Below are 22,159 nucleotides of genomic sequence, written 5' to 3' on the forward strand. Positions count from 1 at the left end.
AGGACTCAGTGCTTTCACTGCTGGGGCCCGGGTTTAATCCCTGGTTGGGGAACTAAGATCTGCACCCCCCCCAAAAAAAAATTGGTGCTTTGAAAACTATTTGTAATGCCTTCAACAGAGGTTACATGAAAAGTGTCTGTTTTGATACTTTTAAATTTCATGAGGAGGCGAAGGCTATTCACTGACTTGAACTTACCAAAACATTTTCACAATCTGTGGGGATCTCATGACAATCCAAGGTGACTTGCAGGGCAGTTAGCTATCAACAGCCTCATTTTGTAAATGTGGAAACTGAGGCTTATACTTACATTCTCATCCCTTTACAGGGATGGTCCAGGGGTTCATCAAGAGGCTAGCACTGCACACAGTAAAGTCGACAAAGCTGCCCTGGTTCACATCTTAACTCTGCAGCCCTAGGAATCTGTTTCCACTACTATAAAATGGTAACAATGCCAGTACTTAACTTCATAATATTGTCGTGAGCGTTAAATAAGTATGGAAATCAATAAATATGAGTTGTTATTACGGTGTCATGCAGCCCTGTAAAGAGTTCTACAAAAGCCCACTGAGCAACGTGGGGACACTGCCTGGGCAGGACTTTTCTCCCAGCACACCTGAGTTCCCAGGGGCAGAAGCTGCCCCCACTCCTTCCTGCTCGGGTACCTTCGGCATCGTTGCCCTTTCCTCTGCAGCGCTGACGCCTGCGGGCTAGCCCTGCGTGGGTCAGGAACTCTCTAACTCCGCCCCCTAAGTAGGGGCGTGGCCTCACATGCAGGGGGCGGAGCCAGGGCGCGAACTGGGACGTCGAACTCCCCTTCCCAGTCTGGAGCCGCCCAATCCGGGAGGGTAGGTCACGTGATCATCCAGCGGTTTCACCCTCCCCTATGCCGGTACCATCTCTGCCAGTCCCGGGGGAGATGTCTTGCGCCTTTTGGGGAGGCAAAGCATCTGTTTTGGTCCGTTTTGCGTGGAAATAGTGTGGAGTAATATCTTTGATGTGACAGGGCCAATATTTGCCCCTTAGGTGGTATTTTCCCTTCCGGGCTCCCCCCACTAAGTAGTTGGTCTCGCCCAGCCGGGCCCTGGGCGCGGCGGCGACGGCCGCGTCACTGGCGGGCGGGATCCCTCCGCTCTAGGGAGAGCAGAGCTGGACGGTGAGTTGCGGTGACTGAGGAAATCCATCCGCGCCGCCGCCGCTGCCGCCTCCGCCGCGGAGGAAGACAGGACCTCTCGCGCTCCTCTAGCGACCCTTCGCAGAGTCCCACCGCCACAGGTACCTCCGCTGATAAAAGGAGTCCTCATTCCCCCCCTAAGCCCCAAATTCCCAGGGGGGAACCTCTCTTCTGTCTGTCTCCCCGGTCTGGCCTCTCGGGAGCGGACGTAACTCTCCAGACCTCCCCTCCCTTTTTCTGGCCCCGTCGCTCCCAAACCCGGAAGGGAAACCGGGGGACCCTCGCCTCCAATAACGCACGCTCTCGCTGCACCATCGGGGTTTTTTTGCCTGACCCCAGATCCCAGGCCAGCCCCACCTACCTCTTGTTCCCTGAGAAGTTGGGGGTCTAAATTCGGGGCTTCCTCTAAGCCCCGCCCCGCCCCCTTTCCCCACCTCTACCACCCCCTTGCCTGCCCCTGGGTAGCACCCCTCGTGTCCTCCCATTTCGCACCCCCGCCGGCATTCGCCTTGCAAAACTCCAGAATCCTCACTGAGGCAGGCAGGGCCGCGAGGCTACCCTTCTCCTCGTCGCCACCTCGATTTGGGGTCTGCCCGTGTTTTCTGGCCACATTACCCTAGACCGGACACCTCGGCACCCTCTTACCTTTAGTAGTCCTAACCCCACGCTTAGCTCCCAGGCGGCCCCCACCCCCCCGCCTAGCTTTCATTTGGGCAAAATGGAGGTCGTGGGGGCCGGAGGACCAGGCCCACTGCGCTTAGCAGCGCGGCACCGGCCCGCGCCTTCCAGTTGCCAGATCCGGGGACCCTCCCTTGTCCCTTCCCCTTCTCCCCACTAGACCTGCGGAGGTGGTTGCACCCCCATTTCTCCGTGTTACCCCCGGCTGCTGTATGCCCAGAACCCGGGGCCGCCTAGGGGGCCCTGGCGAGTGATGGGGATTGAGGTCTGGGAGCGTCGCCCCCGCCCCCAGCGGCTTCCTCCCGGCCTGCTTCCTTCTGCCCCGGGCGTCTGGCGTTGCCGCCCCGCCTGGGCTGCCGGCAGCTGGAAGGAAGGGGCTTTCTCCGGAGCTGGGGAAGTGGGGTGGGGGGCTTTGCCCCCTCCCTTTTTTGGAGGGGCGTCCTCGGGCGCGGGTGTAGAAAAGCTGAACAGAGGGGAAATGTCAGTGGGGAAGAGGAACGCCCAGGGTACGGGGGAAGTGGGAGCAGGATGGGGGACGCCTGGGTGGGCAGAGTGCAGTGTGCATGGCCAGATCACACAGGTGTCTAAAGGGGAGGGGGGGCAGGACTCCGGGCCCTGGAGCGGAGCCAGCCAGGCCCCTGGGGCCCCGGCGCGGAGCCCGCGGGCTGGGCTCTTGGGGAGCCGGGCCGCCTGGGGCCGCCCGCTCGCCCGCCCGCCGGCGCCTGGGAGAGAGCAGCTCCGCGCCTCTGGGCCCGGGACCTCTCTTTGGAGTCCTAATTACTCGAGAGCGGCTCCCACGGGCTTTCTGCGGGCGCGCCGGAGCGGGCGGCCTAGCCGCTGGAGGGAGCAGCGGCTTGGGGCTGGCTACCTCGCCACCCTCGCCTCCACCCGCCGCGGGCGGCTAATGGGGCGCAGCCGGCCCAGGGATAATCCGGGGTGAGCCGTCCCGAACCTATTAGTGCCCAATCGGCTTTTCCCAAATCCTGTAAACAGCCACCCTGGCTGGTTCTGGGGAGGGGCGGGAGGCTGGGTCGGGCGGGGGCGATGGGGCCGGGGGTGGGGTCATCCACCCTACAGGTCTCAGCCGTGGATGCGGTTGCCTCGGCAACCGGGCTAGGGTGGGGGCACTTCACCAATGAGGTGCTCTCAGTCCGGGTGACGGTTGCCTAGGCAACCCCACGAACAGCCCAGCTTTCCCCTCTGGTCTCCCCCACCCCCAGTCGAAGCTGGGGATGTGTGTGTGGAGGGTGTGCGGTGTATGGGGGTGAATTTAAAGAGGCACCGTCCCTTTTAAAATTAGGTGCTAGGAGGGCGGTGTCTCTGCGGGCCGGGGAGGACGCCCGGTCTGTTTTCGAAGGGACTCTCCCCGCCCCTTCCCGCACCCCAGTTCCTGCCGCGGGTGTCCCGCCCGGGCTGCTGTCCGAGGGAGGAGTTTCCCCTGCGCTTCCTCTTGAGCTTCCCGCTCCGTTTCCGGGGGGCGGGAGGAAGATTGGGGAAGTCAGCTGTTCCCCGGCTACGTCTCTCCCGTGCCAGAGGCCCGTGCTCTGTCCAGGGGACCGCGGCCACCGCTGGCGCCCCCTCCCCCTCCGACCTGTACTTACCCCTTCCGGGCTGCGCGTCAACCCCGCCTTTCCCCCTTCTTCCCCGGCGGCCTTGGGCCTGACGTCAGCCCTGCATCCCCCAGGCCTCGGGCCAGCGGCGAGGAGCTGCCTCCCCCAGCCCCCGTCCCGCGGCCCCCAGCCGCCCCCAACCCCGCCCCACGGGCCCGGCGCCATGAGTGAGCTGGAGCAACTGAGACAGGAGGCTGAGCAGCTCCGGAACCAGATCCGGGTGAGGGCCTGGCCGCCGGGCTGCGGCGGCTGAGCGGGCAGGGCCGGGTGGCTTGTGTGCACCGGGCCAGGGGAGGGGTTTGTGTGTGGGTGGTGGTGGGGTACCCTAATATACTCCTGTCTCATCCTCTCCATTCCTTTGTTTCCTGTTCTCTTTCCTCTCCTCCTGTCTTATCTTCGTGCCTCTCCATGAATGGCTCTGCCGTCTCTTATAGGATGCCCGAAAAGCATGTGGGGATTCAACACTGACCCAGGTGAGATGAATCCAGGGCTGGACTTGGGTTTAGGGAAGGAGCACGGGTTGGAAGCATACTTCTCAGAGGGCCCTGCCGCCTGAACCTTCCTGAGCCCATTCTGCCTCCACCTCCAGATCACAGCTGGGCTGGACCCAGTGGGGAGAATCCAAATGAGGACACGGAGGACCCTCCGTGGGCACCTGGCAAAAATCTACGCCATGCACTGGGGGACAGACTCAAGGTGGGTGCGGCTGGGGCTGTGTGCTGAGCTGTCGTGTTTGCCTTGGGCTGAGTTTATGGCAGGCAGGGTGTGCAGGGGTAACCTTGCACGTCTGGTGCCAGAAACAGGATGCCCCTGTTGCCAAGTCTGTTTGGGAAGCCCATGACTCCCAGACATCCCCAGGGGATGGGAAACAGGGCCATACCGACAGGAACTTCTCAGCTGCTGCCGGGAGTTGTCTCCCACCAGATGGGAGAGGGGGAAGGGTGTCCTGCCTCCAGAGGGGGCTTCCCACCCTGACCCCTCTGCGTCTCCATCCACTCTCCGACAGGCTGCTGGTCAGTGCCTCCCAGGACGGGAAGCTCATCATCTGGGACAGCTACACCACCAACAAGGTAGAGGTGGCACCTGAGGCCGGATGGGGCTGGGCTGCAGGCCCTGGCTGGCTCTGACCCTGGGCACTGCCCCTCGTCCATAGGTCCATGCCATCCCGCTGCGCTCCTCCTGGGTCATGACCTGTGCCTACGCGCCCTCAGGAAACTTTGTGGCCTGTGGGGGATTGGACAACATCTGCTCCATCTACAGCCTCAAGACCCGTGAGGGCAATGTCAGGGTCAGCCGGGAGCTGCCTGGCCACACTGGTGAGAGGCGCCTGGCAAGGCACAGGCACTGTTGCGGGGTGAGGGGCTGTGCTGCCCTCCCTTAAAGACCCGGCTGACCAGCCCCTTTCCCCAGGGTACCTGTCATGCTGCCGCTTCCTGGATGACAACCAAATCATCACCAGCTCTGGGGACACCACCTGGTGAGGCCCTGCCAGGGCTAGGCAGTCGGGACTCACCTACACTTCCTGCCGGGGGAGGGAGCACCGCCTCAGTGCTCAGGCGGTAGTCCCCACCCTGCGCAAGCACCGGCAGAGCCCTTGTTCTGAACACTCAGCCTTTTGCTCTGGTGGCAGGAAGGAGGGGAAGTGGGGGACCTCTTCTCACCTGGGACAGGAGCAGGCTTCTGTCACCCAGTGGCTCCCGGTGCCCCTTGTGTGGAGGCTTCACTGGGCCTGGGCTCACAGGGTGGAGGGGTAGGGGAGAGGGAGTCTGTCCTGCACCCGTCTCTGATCCATTCCTTCTTCCTGTCACCCCTCCAGTGCCCTGTGGGACATTGAGACAGGCCAGCAGACGGTGGGTTTTGCTGGACACAGTGGGGATGTGATGTCCCTGTCACTGGCCCCCGATGGCCGCACCTTTGTGTCAGGCGCCTGTGATGCCTCCATCAAGCTGTGGGACGTGCGGGATTCGATGTGTCGACAGACCTTCATCGGCCACGAGTCCGACATCAATGCCGTGGCTGTAAGTTCTGGGCGAGCTGGGTTGGCCCATCTTTGCCAGGCTCCAGGCCCTGCCCTGCACCCTCATCCCACTCTGGTCTTGTGTCCTGCAGTTCTTCCCCAACGGCTATGCCTTCACCACGGGCTCTGACGACGCCACGTGCCGCCTCTTTGACCTGCGGGCCGACCAGGAGCTCCTCATGTATTCCCATGACAACATCATCTGCGGCATCACCTCTGTTGCCTTCTCGCGCAGCGGCAGGCTGTTGCTCGCTGGTTACGACGACTTCAATTGCAACATCTGGGATGCCATGAAGGGCGACCGTGCAGGTGAGAGCTGGGAGCTGAGCAGGGGGTGGGTGGGGACAGGGAAACGAGGCTGGAGTTCTGACGTCCCGCTCCGTCCCAGGTGTCCTCGCAGGCCACGACAACCGAGTGAGCTGCCTTGGGGTCACTGACGATGGCATGGCTGTGGCCACAGGCTCCTGGGACTCCTTCCTCAAGATCTGGAACTAACAGCCCCGACCCCAGCTGGGCCCAGGCTAGGAGGGGCCCTGCCCATGCCCACACTACAGGTCGGGAGCTCTGGGGCTGGGTGCACACCGAGCCTCCCTCCTCGGGCCACGGGGCCTCGGGTCCCTGCTCCCCTACCCAGGTTTGGTTCCTCCCGGGGCCCCCACTGTGGAGATTAAGATGGGAATAGAATGGGGGAAGAGGAGGGGCAGAAAGCCCTCATCCTTTTGCTGCCCTGGGGTCAGGGCCTCATCCCTCTGGAGGGCCAGAGGCAGGAGGTGGAAACTCCAGGGGCTGGCTTTTTTAAAACTGGTTTTATTTTAATTTTTATTATATTTTCAGTTTTTCCATAAAGGAACCAATTCCAACTCTGTACCTGGTCTCTACCTTTGCTTATGTCTTCCTCGCTCTAGGTATCTGTCCCCAGCGGCAGACCAGCTGGGGGGATGTGGGGCTCCAAATAGTGGGGTGGGGACTACCACTCCTCCTCAGCCGGAAGCGGAGTCACAGGTGGGAGGACCTTCTCTGGCCCGCAGGTCACAGGTGTTCCACACACACAGCCCTCCCATTTTTAGTCTGGCCTGGTTAGGCTGGCCGACCATAGCCACCCCTTGCCTGTGGCTTTTTCAGTTCCCCGCTCTTTTGAGCTGTGCCTCTCGTTCCCAACATCCCCTTACCCCAAGAAACAACTCAGACGCAGGAGGGGAGAACACACACCAAGTTTTATTGGGGGGAAGCAGAGTATTTACAGAGGCAGGTAGACGAGAAGGGAGTCACACAGGTTGGGGAGATGGTGGGTACAAGGCAGACAAGGATACAGAATGACCCCTGCACCCACCCTAACCCCAGGAAGGGCGGGGGAGCAGCCGGGGCCCAGGAAGACGGGCTGGGAAAGGACAGCAAGGGGCCTGAGTCCCTGGGCTGGGGGGCTCAGGGGCTTGTAAACATTGACCACTCTCAGAAGGGGATGGGGGTGGGAGAGGGCTCCCCCTACACTTCCTCACAGGGTTAAGGCCTCTCCAGGCTCAAGGGCCCCCTAAATTCAAAGTCTCTTTAGCTGGGGGGGAGGGGAAGGAAGAGACGGGGAAGAGTGTCATCCCCCCTCCCCCTGCATTGGCTGCGGCAGGGGTGGGGGCAGTTACATTCAGTCACAACAGTACTCCCCCAACACCTCTAATGCCACCAAATACTGGCTCGAGGAAAGGGGGAGCTGGGGGGCCAGCAGCAGCAAGACATTTCCCCCTGGCCCATCACCCCCTTATTGCTTTAGAGAGAATATTGTCTTTTCACGGACGCTAACACTGTTGAAACCAGGGAGAAGCAGGTGGAGGGGGCCCCTCCACCCCCGAGGCCAGCTTTATCCCCCAACACTGACCCAGTTGCCACTTTGGTGCAAAAAAAAAAAAAAAAAAAGTTAAAAAAATCATCTCTCTGGGGATAGATGGGGAAAGAAAACTGGGGCCACTCCCCATTTCCCCAGGGCAGGAAGGATAAATACATTCATGGAGGGAGGCAGTGGCAGAATCTTGCCCTAATACTGCGCTCTGAGCAATGAGGTCCACGGGAGAAGTTAAATGAGAAATCCAAAAGATACAACAAACTTTAAAAAAAAAAAAAAAAAACAACCCAAATGGAGACAAACCCAGGTAGGTGATTGGGAATAAGTTGGTGAAGGGCAGCCTACCCCCGACCCAGGAGAGATAGACACTCCCATTCTTGACACCCCACCCTACCCAACATTTAAAAACATGAGGGGAGCAGGGAGGGGAGAGGCCGCTTGCTCCTCTCCCATTTGGTCAATGGAGGGGTCAGGGCCGAGCTGGGTGGTCCATGTCCCACACAGCTGGCTGCAGGTGGGGGGCTCCCTTATAACAGCCCCGCACTGCAACCAGAAGCCCCAAGCGGCCCACTCCGTGGCCTCCTTGGCCCCTCGCCTGCCCCCTTCACAGGAGGAACAACAGTCATGAAGTGGCGCCTCTCTCTCCAGCTCCTGGAGGAACTGCTCCGCCCCCACCTCTCTCGGGTTGAGGCAGCGGGCGCAGCAGGGGCTCGTGGCCCAGAGAATACATTCATGTGGCAAGGCAGGGAGCTGGAACTTTCAGCTTCGCACCCAGGCCGGCCCCCCGAATGGCAGCGGAGGGGGAAGCCCCTCACCAGGGCCAGAGTGGAAGTTCTGCCGGCCTGACAGCCAGATGAGGTTGGCACTGCCGACCCTCTCCCATCCACCCTGTCAGCCAGTGCAGGGCGGCAGCCTGGGGCGCTGAGGCGGCCTGGCCCATTTGTGCAACTTTCCCCAGAAGCAGCGAAGCCAAGGGGCTACTTCGGCCCCCACCTCAGACACCTCTGCCACAGTCACAGCAACAAGGGAGCCGTTCACAGCGGGTCCGGCCGGCGGGGCTGAGGGGGCCTCGCTGTGCAAACTGCTGGCACCCCAGCTTCCAGTTACCCCAGTGGCCCACCGTGTGGGGCAGGAAGGGTAAGTGCAGCCTCGGGGGCCAGGCAGGACAGGTCCGTGGGGCCCGTGTCCCCACTGCCCCAAAATAACAGTGTGTTTTTTCTTTCAGTCTCCTAACCATTTTTTTTTGTTTTTCTTTTTTCTTAAAAAAAAAGAAAAAAAAAGAAAAAAAAACGAAACAAAAACCTCTGTGGATCTTCCATTGTTGCTCCCCCATCCCCAAAAGGGAAAGGGAGTGCTTAGAGTCTCCTTCTTAACAATTTTTTTTTGTCTCTAATGTTTTCTTCAATGTTGTTTAAAATTAAAAACAAAAACAAAACAAAAAAACCCTTCCCCCCAATCTGTAAAGTGCCTCGTGGTGGGTGAGTTAAGGTGCATCGTGTGGTTTGTAACAAGTGCTGGGGACCCTGCCCCTGCTTCCTCCTATGCTCCTCGTGGGGAGCCTGCAGGCCGGGGACCCAGGGGTCCAAGCCGTTGCTGCTGCCCCTGGCCTATAGCCCAGGGTGCTGGTGGGACGGGCTGGTCAGTAGTCATCCACGCTCTCGATCTCACCAGAAGGTCCATGCAGGGAGTACCCTGAAGCCAGGGGAAGCTGGGTTTGAGCTCACCCACCCAGGCTCCTGCCCAGTGCTGAGCAAGGAGCCTCCTCCCCACTCCAAACTCACCCAAGATGCTGGGGTCCGAGTGCAGCATCAGTGCCCGCCTCTTGGCTTTGCTGCCCTCCCCAGAGCCGAGTTTGGTGCTGTGGTTGGTCTGAAAGGCTGTCTGCAGGGAGCCACTGCTCAGCCAAGCCTCCTGCCAAGCAGAAGAGAGGGAGGGGGGCGGTCAGGGGAGTGCTGGGCGCCCTCACTGCCTCTGGCCAGGGCTCTGTGAAACCTCACCTGCTGCTGCTGCCGCTGCTGGCTGGCCTTCTGCTTGGCCCTCCGCTCCAGGAATTGTTTGGCAAATTCTTTGGCTTCCAGCGTGTCCCCCAGGCAGGAACGGATATAGTCATGGACGTCGTAGGGGGATTCCACCTCCTTGAGGATCGCTACAGCCATGGGCACTGCGGGGCAGGATGGGGCTGTCAGAGCCCACCGATGCGGGTCTGGTACCCCCAGCCGGCCTCCCGGGGAAAGCCGCCTGTACCGTCCAGGCTGCCCGTGGTGCTCAGCGTGTGCAGCATCTGCTCACACCACTGGGTGAAGCCATCCTGGGGCCGGGGGATGCCCTGGAGCAGCTTCAGCAGCTTCTCTTCCTCTTCCGTCTTTTTGCGCACAGGCCGACCCGACAGGTGGCTGTACGAGTCACTGAGCGGGATGGAGGTGAAGCTCAGGAGTCCCGCACCCTCCCACGCCCACCCCCGCAGGCCCCGGGACCCACCTGATGAGCTCAGGAGTCCCGCACCCTCCCACGCCCACCCCCGCAGGCCCCGGCGCCCACCTGAGAGAGGGGCTGCTGCGGCTGTTCTTCAGGCCCAGGCTGCGGGCCAGGCTCCCGCTGCTCTTGAGGGTGTCCTCCCAGAGCCCCAGGCCGCTGCTGCCCCCACTCTTGTCGGGCCCGCCCCACAGCGGCCCAGCCTCAGACACCCACTGGTTCAGGGGGGTGGCGCCCAGGCCCCCGAGCTGCTACAGAGGGCAGTAAGTCAGGGTGGCCCAGGCCGGGACACACACACTCAACGCTGAGTGGGAGGTTCGTTCAGGTGGCACGGCGGGTGGGTGAGGTGAGGTGAGGGCCTCACAGAAGAGAGTGCCTCCAGGGTCACATGGGGACCAGTGTGCCCCCCACCCCGGGTCACCCCGGGAGCTGACCGGAAGGGGTTCCCGAGGGCCCCAAGGTGCCAGCCAGCAGGGGCCAGGCCCAGCCTGCTCACCACGCGGTGGTTGGGAGCCTGGGCCCGCGAAGGCTCCCGAGGCGGGGGCTGCTTATGCATCTGCCGCTCGCCCTCCAGCTGCAGCTCCAGCAGCGTCTTCATCGACAGGCCCTGCTTGGCCAGGCCGGCCCACAGGGGGGGCGGGGAACTGGGCGCAGGAGGCACAGGGACGGCAGCCACCGCCTGCTGCTGCTGGAGCAGCTTCAGCAGGAGCTCCTGCTGCCGCACCTGAGGCAGAGACGCGGTGAGGGCCGGCGGGCACCCCCGCCTGGCCCAGGCAGGACGTGCGCTCGGCCGGGCCCCCACCTGCTTGCGCCGAAACAGCTCCTCTTCTTCCTGCCGCCGCTTCTGCTCCTCCTGCTGCTGCTGGCGGCGCTTCTCCTCTCGGCGCTTGCGCTCCTCCTCCTCCCGCTTCGCCCTGAGCTCCACTTCTCTGCGCTCCTGGAACTGCAGCGGTCGACATCAGACCTGACGTCAGGCCTTCCCTGCCGTGGCCCGGCCCCCGATACCCGAGGACTCCAGCCCCAGACGCCCACTCACTTTATGCTGCAGCTGGAGTTGTTCTAGAATTGGACCCTGAGTCGAAGAGTTAATTGGTATGTCCCAAAGACTGGCCTCACCGCCTGCAGGGAACAAAGGCAGCTGCAGGAGGGAGCTCAGGCCTCAGGGTACCCACTCACCCGCGGCCGTCGGGGATAGGGAGGGGACTTCAGGGCTCAGGATGGGCCGGGCGGGCAGTGGCTGGCCACACACCTGACTGTGATGAGGCTGAGGTATGTATGTCCCAGAGGGGGCCCGAGTCTGGCGCTGACAGGGACCGGTTCATCGTCGGGAGCAAGTTCTGGTCCCCACCCCTGGGGAGCAAAGCACTGACACTCAGCACCCTAAAGCCATTTCCAGCCTGCACCCCACGCCCCCACCACCCGAGGGCTGTGCGCGTGGCCACGGGAACACGGAGCGAGGATGGAGCATCCCACACACCTGGGGGGCTTGAGAGCTTGGAGCTGCTGCAGGAACGCGGTGAGCTGCTGCTGCGGCGGCGGCGGCAGGTCCCCCAGAGCCGCCTTTTCCCGGAGCGCACACTGCGGGAGCTGGCGGCTGCCGAGAAGTGGACGGGCATGAGGTGGGCCGGCCACAGGGCCAGTGCAGCCCTACTGACAAGCCCTGCTGGGCCCCCCATACCTGCCGACCAGCTGCAGAAACTGCTGGTGCTGCAGCTGCTGGTACAAGGCGGCTGCCGCCAGCTCCTGCTGCTTCTTCAGCCGCTCCTGGTCCATGTTTCCCTGAGTGAGGGCCAGAGAGTTCCGGCGGCTCTGACCTTCGCTTGCTCTGCAGCACCCGCTGCCATCCGCCAGGCTCCCACCTCCCGTCCCTGCTCTGTGCAAAGGGGGGTATGCTCACCAGCAGTGGGGGTGGTGAGGGCCCAGGGGCAAAGGGCACACGACCCCACATCTTGATCACCTCACCCAACGGCTGGAAGCCCTCATCACAGCCCCGCTTCACAAGCAGGGCCATAGAGAAATAGCCCGCCTGGAACCACTCTGCCATCTCCTGTGTCGTGAAGGGGCCTGGGCCAAGGGAAAGGGGGCTGTGGTCAGAAAGGTGCGCCAGAGGAGCCCTTGATGAGAACGGTGCTGTCCCCACGCCCCAGGAGCCCCTCCTGCATGCCCTGTTTCCCACGGGCACCTTGGATCTCCCCCTGCGGGTCCTTGTAGAACCACTTCCGGGCCGCGCCATGGCTGAGGGGGAGGGCGGTGGCAGCTGCAGAGTGGCGCAGGCCCTGGGCCTGGATGGCGGCTGTGAACTGCTCCTCCTCCAGGGAGCTGTCCTGCAGGGAGGCCACGAGCTTCTCCGCCTCCTGGGAACCCAGGGAGAGAGGGGAAGCCTTAACCGGCCAAGCCCAGCAACATCGGACGGGGCTGGGGCTAAGGTGGGGTGGGGTCAAGAAAGCAGGTCCTAACACAGCGGGACCAATGGGGAAGAGCCTGGAACCGGGGCAACGACAGACGGAATAAAGACTCTCTGTCCCTCCAAGAGGGGAGGATCCCCAGAGCCTTCTCAGGCCCCCTCACACCTGCTGCAGGTGCTTCAAGCCTTCATCATCTTCCAGATCTCCAGGTGGGCCAGGGGGTGAACCCACCCCAGGACTCAGCTGCACTGCCCTCATATCGTCTCCTAGAAGGAGCAAAGAAGGGAAGGTGGAATGGGTGAGTCCAGAGAAGGGAGCGAGACAGTCCCCCTTCTACCACCCTTATTCCAGAAAAGTCGGCGCTAACTCTGGCCCCCCCACAAACACTCCTTGCACCTCCTTCCCACAGGGAAGGGGAGCATCTTCCCCACCAGCCCCAGGCTCCAGGGAAAGGGCGGCCCTGCCCTCTGGCTACCTTCAGCTGCCGGCAGGTCTTTCTCCAGAGCATCATCGCCTTCCCCGTTGCCTCCCCAGAGTGGGCCCAAGCTGGGCAGTGGGGATGGGGAGCTGGACTTCTCCTCCTGAGGAGGCAGTGGGGTCAGTTCTTTCCCACCTGAAAGGGAAGGGTAATTACCAGAATTCAAAACCAAAGAGCCGGAAGGCCTTCAAAATGATTTAGCACAAACCTTCCATTTGTGGTCAGAAGGGCCTCTGGGTATTGAGTCCACCCACGTATCTTTGGTCAACACAACTAAGGTTCGGTGAACTGACACCACAAACCCCACTTTGCACACTTCCTCTCTTGCCCCTGCGGTAATGGACACGCATCCGTATCACCGTCCGGGGCTGTACACACAATACCACTGGTTTCATACCGTGTTCGACAGATTCGAGGGACTGTCGAAGGTCATTTTGATTCTGCTTTGATTTTCATCTGACCCTTGGCCTTCTGGACACAGCCCTGCTGTTTGCAGGCTCCTCCCCACACTGTGTCGGCACCGGCCTCCCTCCGTGTTGCCCGCGGACCCCGCTCGCTCGAGGCTGCAGGCGTCCTCCTTGCCCTACCGCGCAGGCTTACCCGCCTCAGGCCCCTCCTCGTCCAGCCCTTCGGAAGGCTCTTCCTCCTCTTCCTCCAGACCCTGGAAGTCGAGCTCCTGCTCCTCAGGAATGGGCTCCTTGGGGCCCTTCTGCACAGGTTAGGGGATATGACAGGGAGGTGAACGGCAGAGGAAAAAAGAGTGGAGTGAGAGGACCCCCTCAGGGCAGGTTCCCACCAACCTCTAAGAAAAGTCTCCCCCTCGCCGCCTCGCAGATACCTTGACAGGCAAGAAGGCCCCGGAGGCATCGAAAGTGCCCATTTCTTCATCCTCATCGTCCAGACACCACTCCGGGAGCCCATCCTTGTCGTCATCAAAGCCGTCAGGCCCTCGGCCCCTCCGGAGGTGAGAGCCGCCCCCCCCACCCCTCCCCTCCTCTTCACCACACCCTCCTCGATCCCCTCGCAAATCAAATTCAAACTTCCGACGCCGGTCCCCATGTTCCCGCCAGCCAGCAGAGCGGGGGCCGCCATCTGGGCAGGAAAAGTCGGAGAAGGAGAATCGGTATCCCAGTCAAGCCAGAGTCCCCACTCTTCTGCCGCCCACTGGGACCCCCGGCCCGGAACCGGCACTTCCGGGACTGCATTCCCACCCGCCCCGCTCCAGAACTCTCTGCTCCCTCTGCCTGGCCGTAGGTGCCCACCCTCACAGGAAGTTCTCGCCACCCGCCGCCCCCGACGGCGCCCACCTGGCCCCCATCTCACCAGGGCTGGCAGAGCGCCAGCGGTCGCCATCTCGCCGGGGTCCTGCCCCAAGTCTCCAGCTGCCCTCCTCCTCTTCCTCTTGTTCCTCCCGGAGAGAACGCCAGTTCTCGCTATCTGAGCGGGCATGCTCCTTCCTCGGGCCAGCCCCTCCCTCATCAAACCCGGATCGCGCTTGGGAGCAGGGGAAGACACAGTCAGCGGGCGGCGGCCACGGTCCCTGCAAGACTCTTACTATACACCTTGCTGGGAAAGAGGAGCCCAGCTCCGGGCCCTCCTGCCCCTACCACCTCCCCCAGGAAACATCCCCCAACTGGGGCCACCCATTTCAGTCCTCCCCCACCTCTTAACGAACTCAGGGCCTGGCCACCACCCTCGCCACTCTCCATACCTCCATCCCTCCTGGCCGACTTCTCAAACCGCCTCTCGCTTCTGTGGGAGGGACAGGTGTGGGTCAGAGGACAGTTCCGCCCCCAACCTGCAGGATCTCTGCTCACCTTGTTCATTCTGCCCCGAGAGGTGCGGGAGGGGGCGGGGGGGGCAGGGGGACGGGGGGGCTTGGAAGGAAGCCCAAGGGCGTGCCCAGAGAATCGGAAGGAAAAGGGCAGGGTCATAGGGGGTCAGAGGGCACAGAGAGAGCTCTCTGACTAGGGCTGATCTGGTGGGTCTCCTGGTGCCCTCTGACGACAAGACCCAAGCCTTCCTCCGTGAGACCCTGGGCCCTAACCCCGGGGCCCCTCTCTGCTCTGCCTCTGTGCCCCCTTCTCCCAGCCTGCACCTGTCATCCCAACTCTGGCTACGCTGGATCTCCCGGGGGTTTCGGCCAAAGGCCCCATCGCCTTCTTCAATGCTTCTTTGGTAAAAGCAACTGTCACCGCGGCCGCGGCCTGGAGGAGGAATGAGGTGCGCGTGGGAAACCTGCCGGCTCACCCCTCCAAGTCCTCAAGACCGCGAATCCCACCGCTGCCCGCCCCAGAACACGCCATAACCCCCCTCTACCTCGGCTCCGCGTGCTGCCCCTGCCACGGGAGGCGCCACCTAGGGGGGGACCAGCCCCTTTCCCCATCAGCCTCAGCACAGCCACACTGTTCACTGACAGGGAGAAGTTTCTCTGAGGAGGGAGCCAGGGGTGGGAGTGAGGACCCAGGCACCTGACCGCTCCCACTCCATCCACAACCGCAACTCCACCACCTGCCTTCCCAACTCCAGCCCCCTCCACGGTGGAGACGCGGCACCCGCCGGCAGGGCCCCACCTGCTCCTCCTCAGTCAGAGGCTCCAGCGCCAGGGGCTGCAGCGGCTCCTCCTGCAGCACCGCAGCAAACTCCTTGTCTTGCAGCTCATCGGGGACCTGTCAACGGGGGCAGGAGGTATCACATGCTCCGGGGCCCTCTCCACCGGCCAAGGCCAAGCGGGCAACTGGGCCACACCCCACGCCCGCCCACCCCTACCTTGCTCTCCTTGACATAGAGGGCCAGCATCTCCTCTCGCCCGTAGCGATAGTCGGCCAGCTTGTATTTGGGCATGGCGGGGGATGGGGGTGGGGAGGCCACACTGCCACCACTAGAAAGGGCCCTCAGCCTGCAGAAGGGGCACGAGAAGGAGAGGGACAGAAATCTGAGCAGCCCCGTCCTTCCCGGCTTCTCTACGCCACCCAAAGCACACTTGACTCACCACTCAGGCCCAAAGTTGAGGGTCTCTGCTGCCATTGTGGAGCTGGGCGTGTCCTAGAGGTCGAGGGGATGAGCAGGGGAGGGGGTACCGGGTGTTCACTCTCCAAACACCTGTGGAGACGTGGGGGACACTGGGCCTTGGAGACAGCACAGCCGGAGAGCCCGAGGGTATGAGGACTAGGTGGGTACAGTAATGGGCTCTGTAAGGACTCGCCTAAGCCAGCCACGTGCCACTCACACCATGAGTTAACCAAACAGTCACGGTGGAGGAAGGCCTGGGGGAGGGGAGGAAAGCAGGCAGGCAGAGCCCCTTCCAGCTTCCGCAGGGGGACGCCCTCCCTCTGGCCCAGACTCACCTGGCAGCCTTGCCCAGGGAAGCAGGCAGGGCAGGGGCTGGGCTCTCTCCAGGCAAGGGCCTGTGCTGGAGTGAACCAGGGTCCCCAGGCAACTGGATGTTGGTCTGACCAGAGCAGTGCCCAGGGAGGGACCTTCACGTCTGGGAGAGATCCTTATTGAGGGGCGAAGAAAAGGAAGTGGGGTTAAATTAAAGGTGAGGCAGGCCTCCCTGCCTCCAGCCCTCCTCCGTCCTGCATAACGAGAAGGCCCACAGCTGCCTGGAGGCCGCTGGTGACGGGGCACAGGGCGGCCCAGGCCCTGCTCCTCCTCATCGCCGCCCTCCACTCGTCAGGCCTCTCGAGCAGCCAGTTCACTCGGCCGAGCCCGGCGGAGGTGCTGGGGGTGTGGCAGGGAACGCCAGGCACCTCCCGACAGCTCGGCACTCTCGCCAAGTGGCCCAGCATTCAGTGAAGGGTGCCTGAGATACACGTGGATGTTCAGGACAAAGATAAAACACACACACACACAAGCAAAAAACCCACTGGAGTCCCAAATGTTCTAGAGAGAGAAAAGGCCAGTTATTAAGAGGGTGAGAAGTTTGTCTGGGAGCCAAATTACCTCTCCCCTGAGAACACTCAGGTCTGGCCGCTTGGCAGCTAGAATCCAGAGACTCAGTTTGGGGAGAGACCCAGTACAAGGGGAGCGGGGGCTATTCCAGAGCCTGAGGTGGGGCACGCTGAAGGCCGTGGCCGGCCACTCCAGCCAGCGTGCCCAGGGCTCACTCACCAGACCGGAGTCAACACCGAGGCCCGGTCCCTGGGATTGGAAGAGCCCGATCGTAAGGACAGAGAGCCAAGGAGGGAACGACGTTACCGTGATACAAGCTAGGAAGAAGGCTCCCTCACCACAAAGCAGGAATAAGGTCAGAGTTACTGAGGCTGTCAGAAGCGGTTGTGGTGGTGGCAGCGACCCGTCCCTCTAAGGAACAGCGGAGGCGGCTCTCAGGAGGCGGCACATCCCTGGTGGTGCCAAGCAGATGGGGGGAGGGCAGGGTCTCAGGGAGCCGTGTAAGGGCTTCCCTCACTGGCTGGGGCGGAGGCGGGACCGGAGCACCTCCACAGTTCCCATCGACTCCAAGACTCCACAACTCTGGGAAGGAAGGAAGAAGAAGGGTTTCCACCAAAGGGGCCAGGGGAAAGCTGCAGCCCAGAGCAAACTCCACGACAGCCACGGGACCCACTCCCAGAATCCCAGCGTCCTAGGGCGAAATGCAGCTTGTGAGACCATCCAGAGCAGGGCTGACCTCCCCCGGCACGGGCGTCTCTTCTACAACAGCCTCAGCTAGCCACTTCTGGAGCTGGAGCACGCCACAGCCCACACGGCCGTCAGAGAAGACAGGCCTGTTGAAAAGCTCTTCCTGTCACTGAATTCGAGTAGGCCTCCCAGAACAGCCGAGTCCGGTTAGTTCTGTCTATGCTACAACCCTTATGTAATTTGGCCAACGAATGACTCTTGAAAACATTAGCTAAATAAAACATACCAGTCACGGAAGAACAAATATTGGATGATTCCTCTCACGTGAGATTACCAGGGGAGTCAAATTCAGAAGAACAGAGTAGACAGTGGGTGCCAGGGCTGGGGGTGGGGTGGCAAGGAGAGTGGGGAGTTGTTTAACAGGGACAGTTCCAGCTGAAATGGGGCAGATGAAAAAGTTCTGGGGATGAGGTGGATGGCTGCACAACAACGTGATGAATGTATTTAACGCTGCAGAATTGTATCCTTAAAAATAGCTAGCGTGGGGGCTTCCCTGGTGGTGCAGTGGTTAAGAATCCGCCTGCCAATGCAGGGGACACGGGGTCAAGCCCTGGTCCGGGAAGATCCCACATGCTGCGAAGCAACTAAGCCCGTGAGCCACAACTACTGAGCCTGCACTCTAGAGCTCGCAAGCCACAACTACTGAGCCCACACGCCGCAACTACTGAAGCCCGCGTGCCTAGAGCCTGTGCTCCACAACGAGAAGCCATTGCAATGAGAAGCTGCACACCACAACGAAGGGTAGCCCCCGCTTGCCACAACTAGAGAAAGCCCACGCGCAGCAACAAAGACCCAATGCAACCAAAAACAAAAAAATAAAAATAATTTTTAAAAAATAGCTAAAATGGTATATGTTATATTTGACCATTTTTAAAAGGTTTGTGGGGGGACTTCCCTGGCAGTCCAGTGGTTAGGACTCCATGCTTCCAATGCAGGGGGCGCAAGTTCGATCCCTGGTCGGGGAACTAGGATTCCACATGCCGCGTGGTGCGGCCAAAAAAAAATAATAATAAAATAAACATTACTGGTAAAAAAAAAAAAAAGGCTTAGAGGGAAAAGAAGACATTTGGGGATAGCTATCACATACTAAGTCTTCGTCACTCCAAGAAAAACACCCCACTTCCTTCAAACAAACTCAGGAGAGGCTGTTCTGAGCCTCTTCCAGGCCACCCCAGAAGAGCCCCATCCTAGACGGATGGGACAAAGAGTCCTGCGAGCATGGAAAGCTGCTGCGGGGTGAGAGGACAGAAAGGGGACAACTCACCCTCCCACCCCTCCAGGGAGTGGCAAAGGCGGCTGGCCGCCGGGCGCTTCCCACTTCAGCCGTCGCCCTTCTGTCCTGGTTGCAAGGAGCGAACTGAGAAAAAGCGCTGGCTCCCGGTGTGAGAAGCAGGGAAACTGCGGAGGCGAGAGAGACAGGCAATCAGGCGAGAGGAAGTGGAGGAGCGGCCGGTGAGAAAGGTCAAGCGTCCAGGCGGGCCCAGCCAGGGGAGGCCTGGCTCCCAGAAGCCCGGTGGCTGCCTGGCCCTCCGACTGTGGGCAGCACACACGCGCCCCACCGTTTCTAGCTCCAAACAGGCGTGCGTCTTTCCCACGCCCTTCGTCAAAGCCACCGCTTCTCAGCTGGGGGCAACTCTGCTTCCCAGGACACATGCGGCAATGTCGGGGGACATTTATGGTCAGTATGACTGGGAAATGCCACTGGCATCCAGTGAGCAGAGGCCAGGGTTGCTGCTCAACATCCTACGCTGCCCAGGACGGCCCTCACTGCAAAGAGCTGTCTGGGCCCGGATTACCAACAGGGGCACAGTTAAGAAACCCCACTGTGTGCCGCAGGCAGAAGGTAACCATACCTATTGTCTGTTTATGGGGAAGAATGTAAGACAAGAGAAACCAAATTTACTCCAGCTCATTCCTGCCTCTGAAGAGCAAGGAAATCATTCCCTAATTACACTGTCCCATGAGAGAAACCTGCAATCCTGCCAGGAGGGAAATCCTCGGGAAAAGAATAGATTAAACAAAATTGTCCTGAGTCTATCACAAACTTTGAAAGCCCAGCATTTGGATCCCCTTCCAGTGAAGGAAAGAGGAGGAGGTGGCAGGCAGCAGACGGAGACAGCATCCCTCCCCGGCTACTTGACCTAAGGATGTTGTGCTTAGCCCCCACCTCTCAGCATCTGTCTGCCACATCTATCCACACCCCGCCCCCTTCTCCTTCTCAAGCCTCAGCATACCCTCACTCCCTGAACACCTGAATTACTGCTCTTAAAAGACTGCCCCCTGCCGGAGTCCAAGGGAGAGGACACACACTGGTCCTGGGTGCTCACGACAGGCTTGAGGGAACACGAGGGGACCCTGTTCTCTGGGGTTCAGAACTTACAGGAGAAGGAAAAAATCCAGAGAATAGGCAGTCCCAGTACACACTAAGTTAAGAACATTATTTCCTCATTCCATCACCGCGAAAATTAGCCCCAATCCAGAGCAATGTGCTTTGGCACAGGAAGGTACCACTATTAACAGAAGTACAATACCAAATTCCCCAACATTTGAGCAACCACCCAGCCCCAAGCCTGTTGGAGGCGACTCCACCCTTTCTCAGGATGGAAAGATTCTCCATGCGGGGTAGGAGAACTCTTGAGACTTAAAAAGAGGTGCAAGCCCATGTTCTTCCCAGCTGGTCAGTTTTCCCAGCTCTGCCCTCTGAGCCATCATAACAACGCCCCGCAGCATGTCTCGTAGTTAACAGTTTGCAAAACACTTTCACACTTTACCTCATTTGATCCCTTCTGCCCACTTGCCCAGTCTTGGGCTCCAGGCAGAGAAAACAAGGAAGAGAGGCTGCAGCTGCCCTGATAGGAGACACTGACGTCTCCGACACCCTACCTGAGACTGGAGAAGGGGCACATGTGCAGCAGGAACCACCCCGAATTCACAAGCACACTTTGTGAGTTTTAAACCATTTTTAATTTCTCGTTAGAATTTTTAAAATCCTTCCCATAGGGACTTCCCTGGCTGTCCAGTGGTTAAGACTTCACCTTCCAATGCAGGGGCTGTGGGTTCGATCCCTGGTTGGGGAGCTAAGATCCCACATACCTCGCAGCCAAAAAACCAAAACATAAATACAAAAAAAAACACAGAAGCGATACTGTAACAAATTCAATAAAGACTTGAAAAATGGTCCACATCAAAAAAAAAAACAAAACAAACAAACAAAAAAATCCTTCCCGTAGCCACTTCTCACCTCCTCTGCTCTAAAGTGGGGCTTTTTTTTTTTTTTCCTATCCCAAACTCCAACTACAGATGTAAAAGCCAGGGCAAACTGGGGTCCTTTAATCCATCAAACCACAGACAACACTGACATATCTGCTGGCTGAGAAAGACAGGCCAGGAGTCTAAGAACAGAACTCACTTGACTGTAATCACCATGTGGGACCCCTCGAGGTCCCTGGTCCAGGCCATGGCAGCCACACAACGCCCAGATCTGTTCCAACCCTGCCCAGTGACACACTAGACCTACCATCTAGGAAATAAAACTGAGTCTGGGGTGAGGGTGGGTGGCCTGGGACTGCACAGGGAACGGTACCGATGAAGGACCAGAGAGCAAACACCCACACTGTGAGAAGCTAAGGGGACCAGCCTGTTGGTACCCAAGGTGTTTCAGATGCAAGCCAAGGGGCGGGGGCTAAATTGCAACCGCGTGTCAGCTCTCGGGCAGCAGAAAGGCTGTGGAGGCTGATCTCTGGAAAAGCAGCAATGAGAAGCAAGAGGGGAGTGAGACTGGGGTGACTGGAAGAAAGAGCTGGCCAACAAGTACTGGTTGAGCATCTATCCCCGGGGCTAGGCCCGGCCCTATGATGGACCAGACCTGTACTCTCACTGGGAATTCTAGTAATGGCTGGGTAAGACGTGTGAGATGAGGGTCTTTTTAAAGTTAACTTGGAAAAAAAAAAAGGCAAAGTGTGAGGGGCCGTGACTGGGGAGCTGCTGCATCAGGGGAGATAGGCTGGGAAGGGCCCAGCCTGGCGACAGGACAGACTAAGGTGTTTCACACGGCCGGGCAACCGGGAGGAAGAAGACCCCAATGACCAAGCACTAATGTCGCTCGCTGAAAGGAAATTTAGGCGAAGACCCAGGCGAAGTGCTGTGGTTAAGAGGAGAGGCTTCCACGTTAGCCAGAAGTCACGGAAAGCTTGGACTTTAAGACTCGCCAGGCCCAGCTCAGGCCGATAAGAAACCGGAGGCGCGTTGGTGGATATCTCCGGGGAGAACCGGGCATTAGGGTCCCGGGCCCCCGGGCGGAGGATGCGGGCGGGGGTAGGCGGGGGGCCTGGGCCGGGCTTCCGAGGGCCGGAGAGCTACCGTTAGGAGCGCGGGGGTGGGAAGGAGGCGGGCCGGCCCGGGAGGACGGCGTGCCCTTCAGGGAGGGGGCGCCAGGTGCGGGGGCGCGGGCGGCCGCCCCCGGGAGGGAGCCGGCCTCCCTCCGGGCGGCGCGGGGGCCCGGCCCCCGCCGGGGGAGGGTCAAGCGGGGAGGGCCGGAGGGCGGGCACACCGGGCGTCGGGGGCGGCGGCCTCGGGAGGAGACGGGGGAGGGTCCGTGCCGGCGGCCCGCGCTCCCGCTTTGGCTCTCGCAGGCTCGGCGCGGCCGCCTCGGCGTCGGGGGCGGGCCTGGCCCGGGCCCGGCCGCGGGCCGGGCTCCGCGGGGTCGCCGGGCGCTTACCGCGGCGGGCGGGCGGCGCGAGGCTCCGGTCCCGGGGCGTTGGCGACGCGCGGCGGGCCGGGGGGCGGCGGCAGCGGGGGAGGGGGCGCTGGCGCTCCCGCGGCGGCCGCTCCTCTCTGTTTGTGTTTGTAGCAAGAT

At 60.8% G+C, this 22,159-nt stretch overlaps 2 protein-coding genes across 5 annotated transcripts; one reads left to right on the forward strand and one right to left on the reverse strand.

The window, feature by feature from the left end:
• The first annotated feature begins 1,105 nt into the window (after nt 1–1,105).
• On the forward strand, nt 1,106–7,594 carry GNB2 (G protein subunit beta 2). The gene is made up of 10 exons (XM_030845972.3): nt 1,106–1,273; nt 3,535–3,680; nt 3,895–3,933; nt 4,050–4,156; nt 4,467–4,530; nt 4,614–4,776; nt 4,871–4,937; nt 5,277–5,478; nt 5,570–5,786; nt 5,866–7,594. Exons 2-10 carry the CDS (start codon nt 3,624–3,626, stop codon nt 5,970–5,972), a joined length of 1,023 nt encoding a protein of 340 aa, XP_030701832.1. The 5' UTR covers nt 1,106–1,273; nt 3,535–3,623; the 3' UTR covers nt 5,973–7,594.
• Nucleotides 6,667–22,137, reverse strand: GIGYF1 (GRB10 interacting GYF protein 1). 4 transcript variants are annotated; one of them, XM_060285599.1, is made up of 28 exons: nt 22,022–22,137; nt 18,569–18,702; nt 16,896–17,139; nt 16,011–16,162; nt 15,656–15,765; nt 15,433–15,562; nt 15,237–15,332; nt 14,983–15,094; nt 14,762–14,870; nt 14,375–14,415; nt 13,987–14,157; nt 13,502–13,755; nt 13,264–13,372; nt 12,661–12,798; nt 12,351–12,451; nt 11,963–12,134; nt 11,678–11,844; nt 11,459–11,559; nt 11,258–11,374; nt 11,030–11,130; nt 10,817–10,899; nt 10,583–10,723; nt 10,277–10,504; nt 9,847–10,031; nt 9,553–9,713; nt 9,306–9,469; nt 9,090–9,219; nt 6,667–9,000 (listed from the first exon to the last, which is right to left on the reverse strand). In XM_060285599.1, the coding sequence occupies exons 5-28, from the start codon at nt 15,688–15,690 to the stop codon at nt 8,948–8,950; spliced, it is 3,099 nt and encodes a 1,032-aa protein (XP_060141582.1). In that variant the 5' UTR covers nt 15,691–15,765; nt 16,011–16,162; nt 16,896–17,139; nt 18,569–18,702; nt 22,022–22,137; the 3' UTR covers nt 6,667–8,947. The 4 variants fall into 4 exon arrangements, with proteins under 4 accessions (XP_060141582.1, XP_060141584.1, XP_060141583.1 ...); XM_060285601.1 differs by having other exon boundaries at nt 11,258–11,366; nt 11,526–11,559; nt 16,011–17,139; XM_060285600.1 differs by having other exon boundaries at nt 9,847–10,028; nt 16,011–17,139.
• Between the last annotated feature and the right edge of the window lie 22 nt (nt 22,138–22,159).

This window comes from Globicephala melas, chromosome 15, assembly GCF_963455315.2.
Source record: "Globicephala melas chromosome 15, mGloMel1.2, whole genome shotgun sequence".
Taxonomy (NCBI): Eukaryota; Metazoa; Chordata; class Mammalia; order Artiodactyla; family Delphinidae; genus Globicephala; species Globicephala melas.

Coding starts and splice junctions, on each gene's coding strand:
- GIGYF1 (XM_060285599.1), bottom strand. CDS start 15,690: ATGGCAGCAGAGACCCTCAACTTTGGGCCTGAGTG. Junction 12,799..13,263: donor CGAGGAGGGGCCTGAGGCGG/GTAAGCCTGCGC, acceptor CTTCCCTTTCAG/GTGGGAAAGAACTGACCCCA. Junction 11,131..11,257: donor CAAGCTCTCAAGCCCCCCAG/GTGTGTGGGATG, acceptor TTTGCTCCCCAG/GGGTGGGGACCAGAACTTGC.
- GNB2 (XM_030845972.3), top strand. CDS start 3,624: ATGAGTGAGCTGGAGCAACTGAGACAGGAGGCTGAGCAGCTCCGGAAC. Junction 4,938..5,276: donor AGCTCTGGGGACACCACCTG/GTGAGGCCCTGC, acceptor TCACCCCTCCAG/TGCCCTGTGGGACATTGAGA. Junction 5,479..5,569: donor CCGACATCAATGCCGTGGCT/GTAAGTTCTGGG, acceptor TGTGTCCTGCAG/TTCTTCCCCAACGGCTATGC.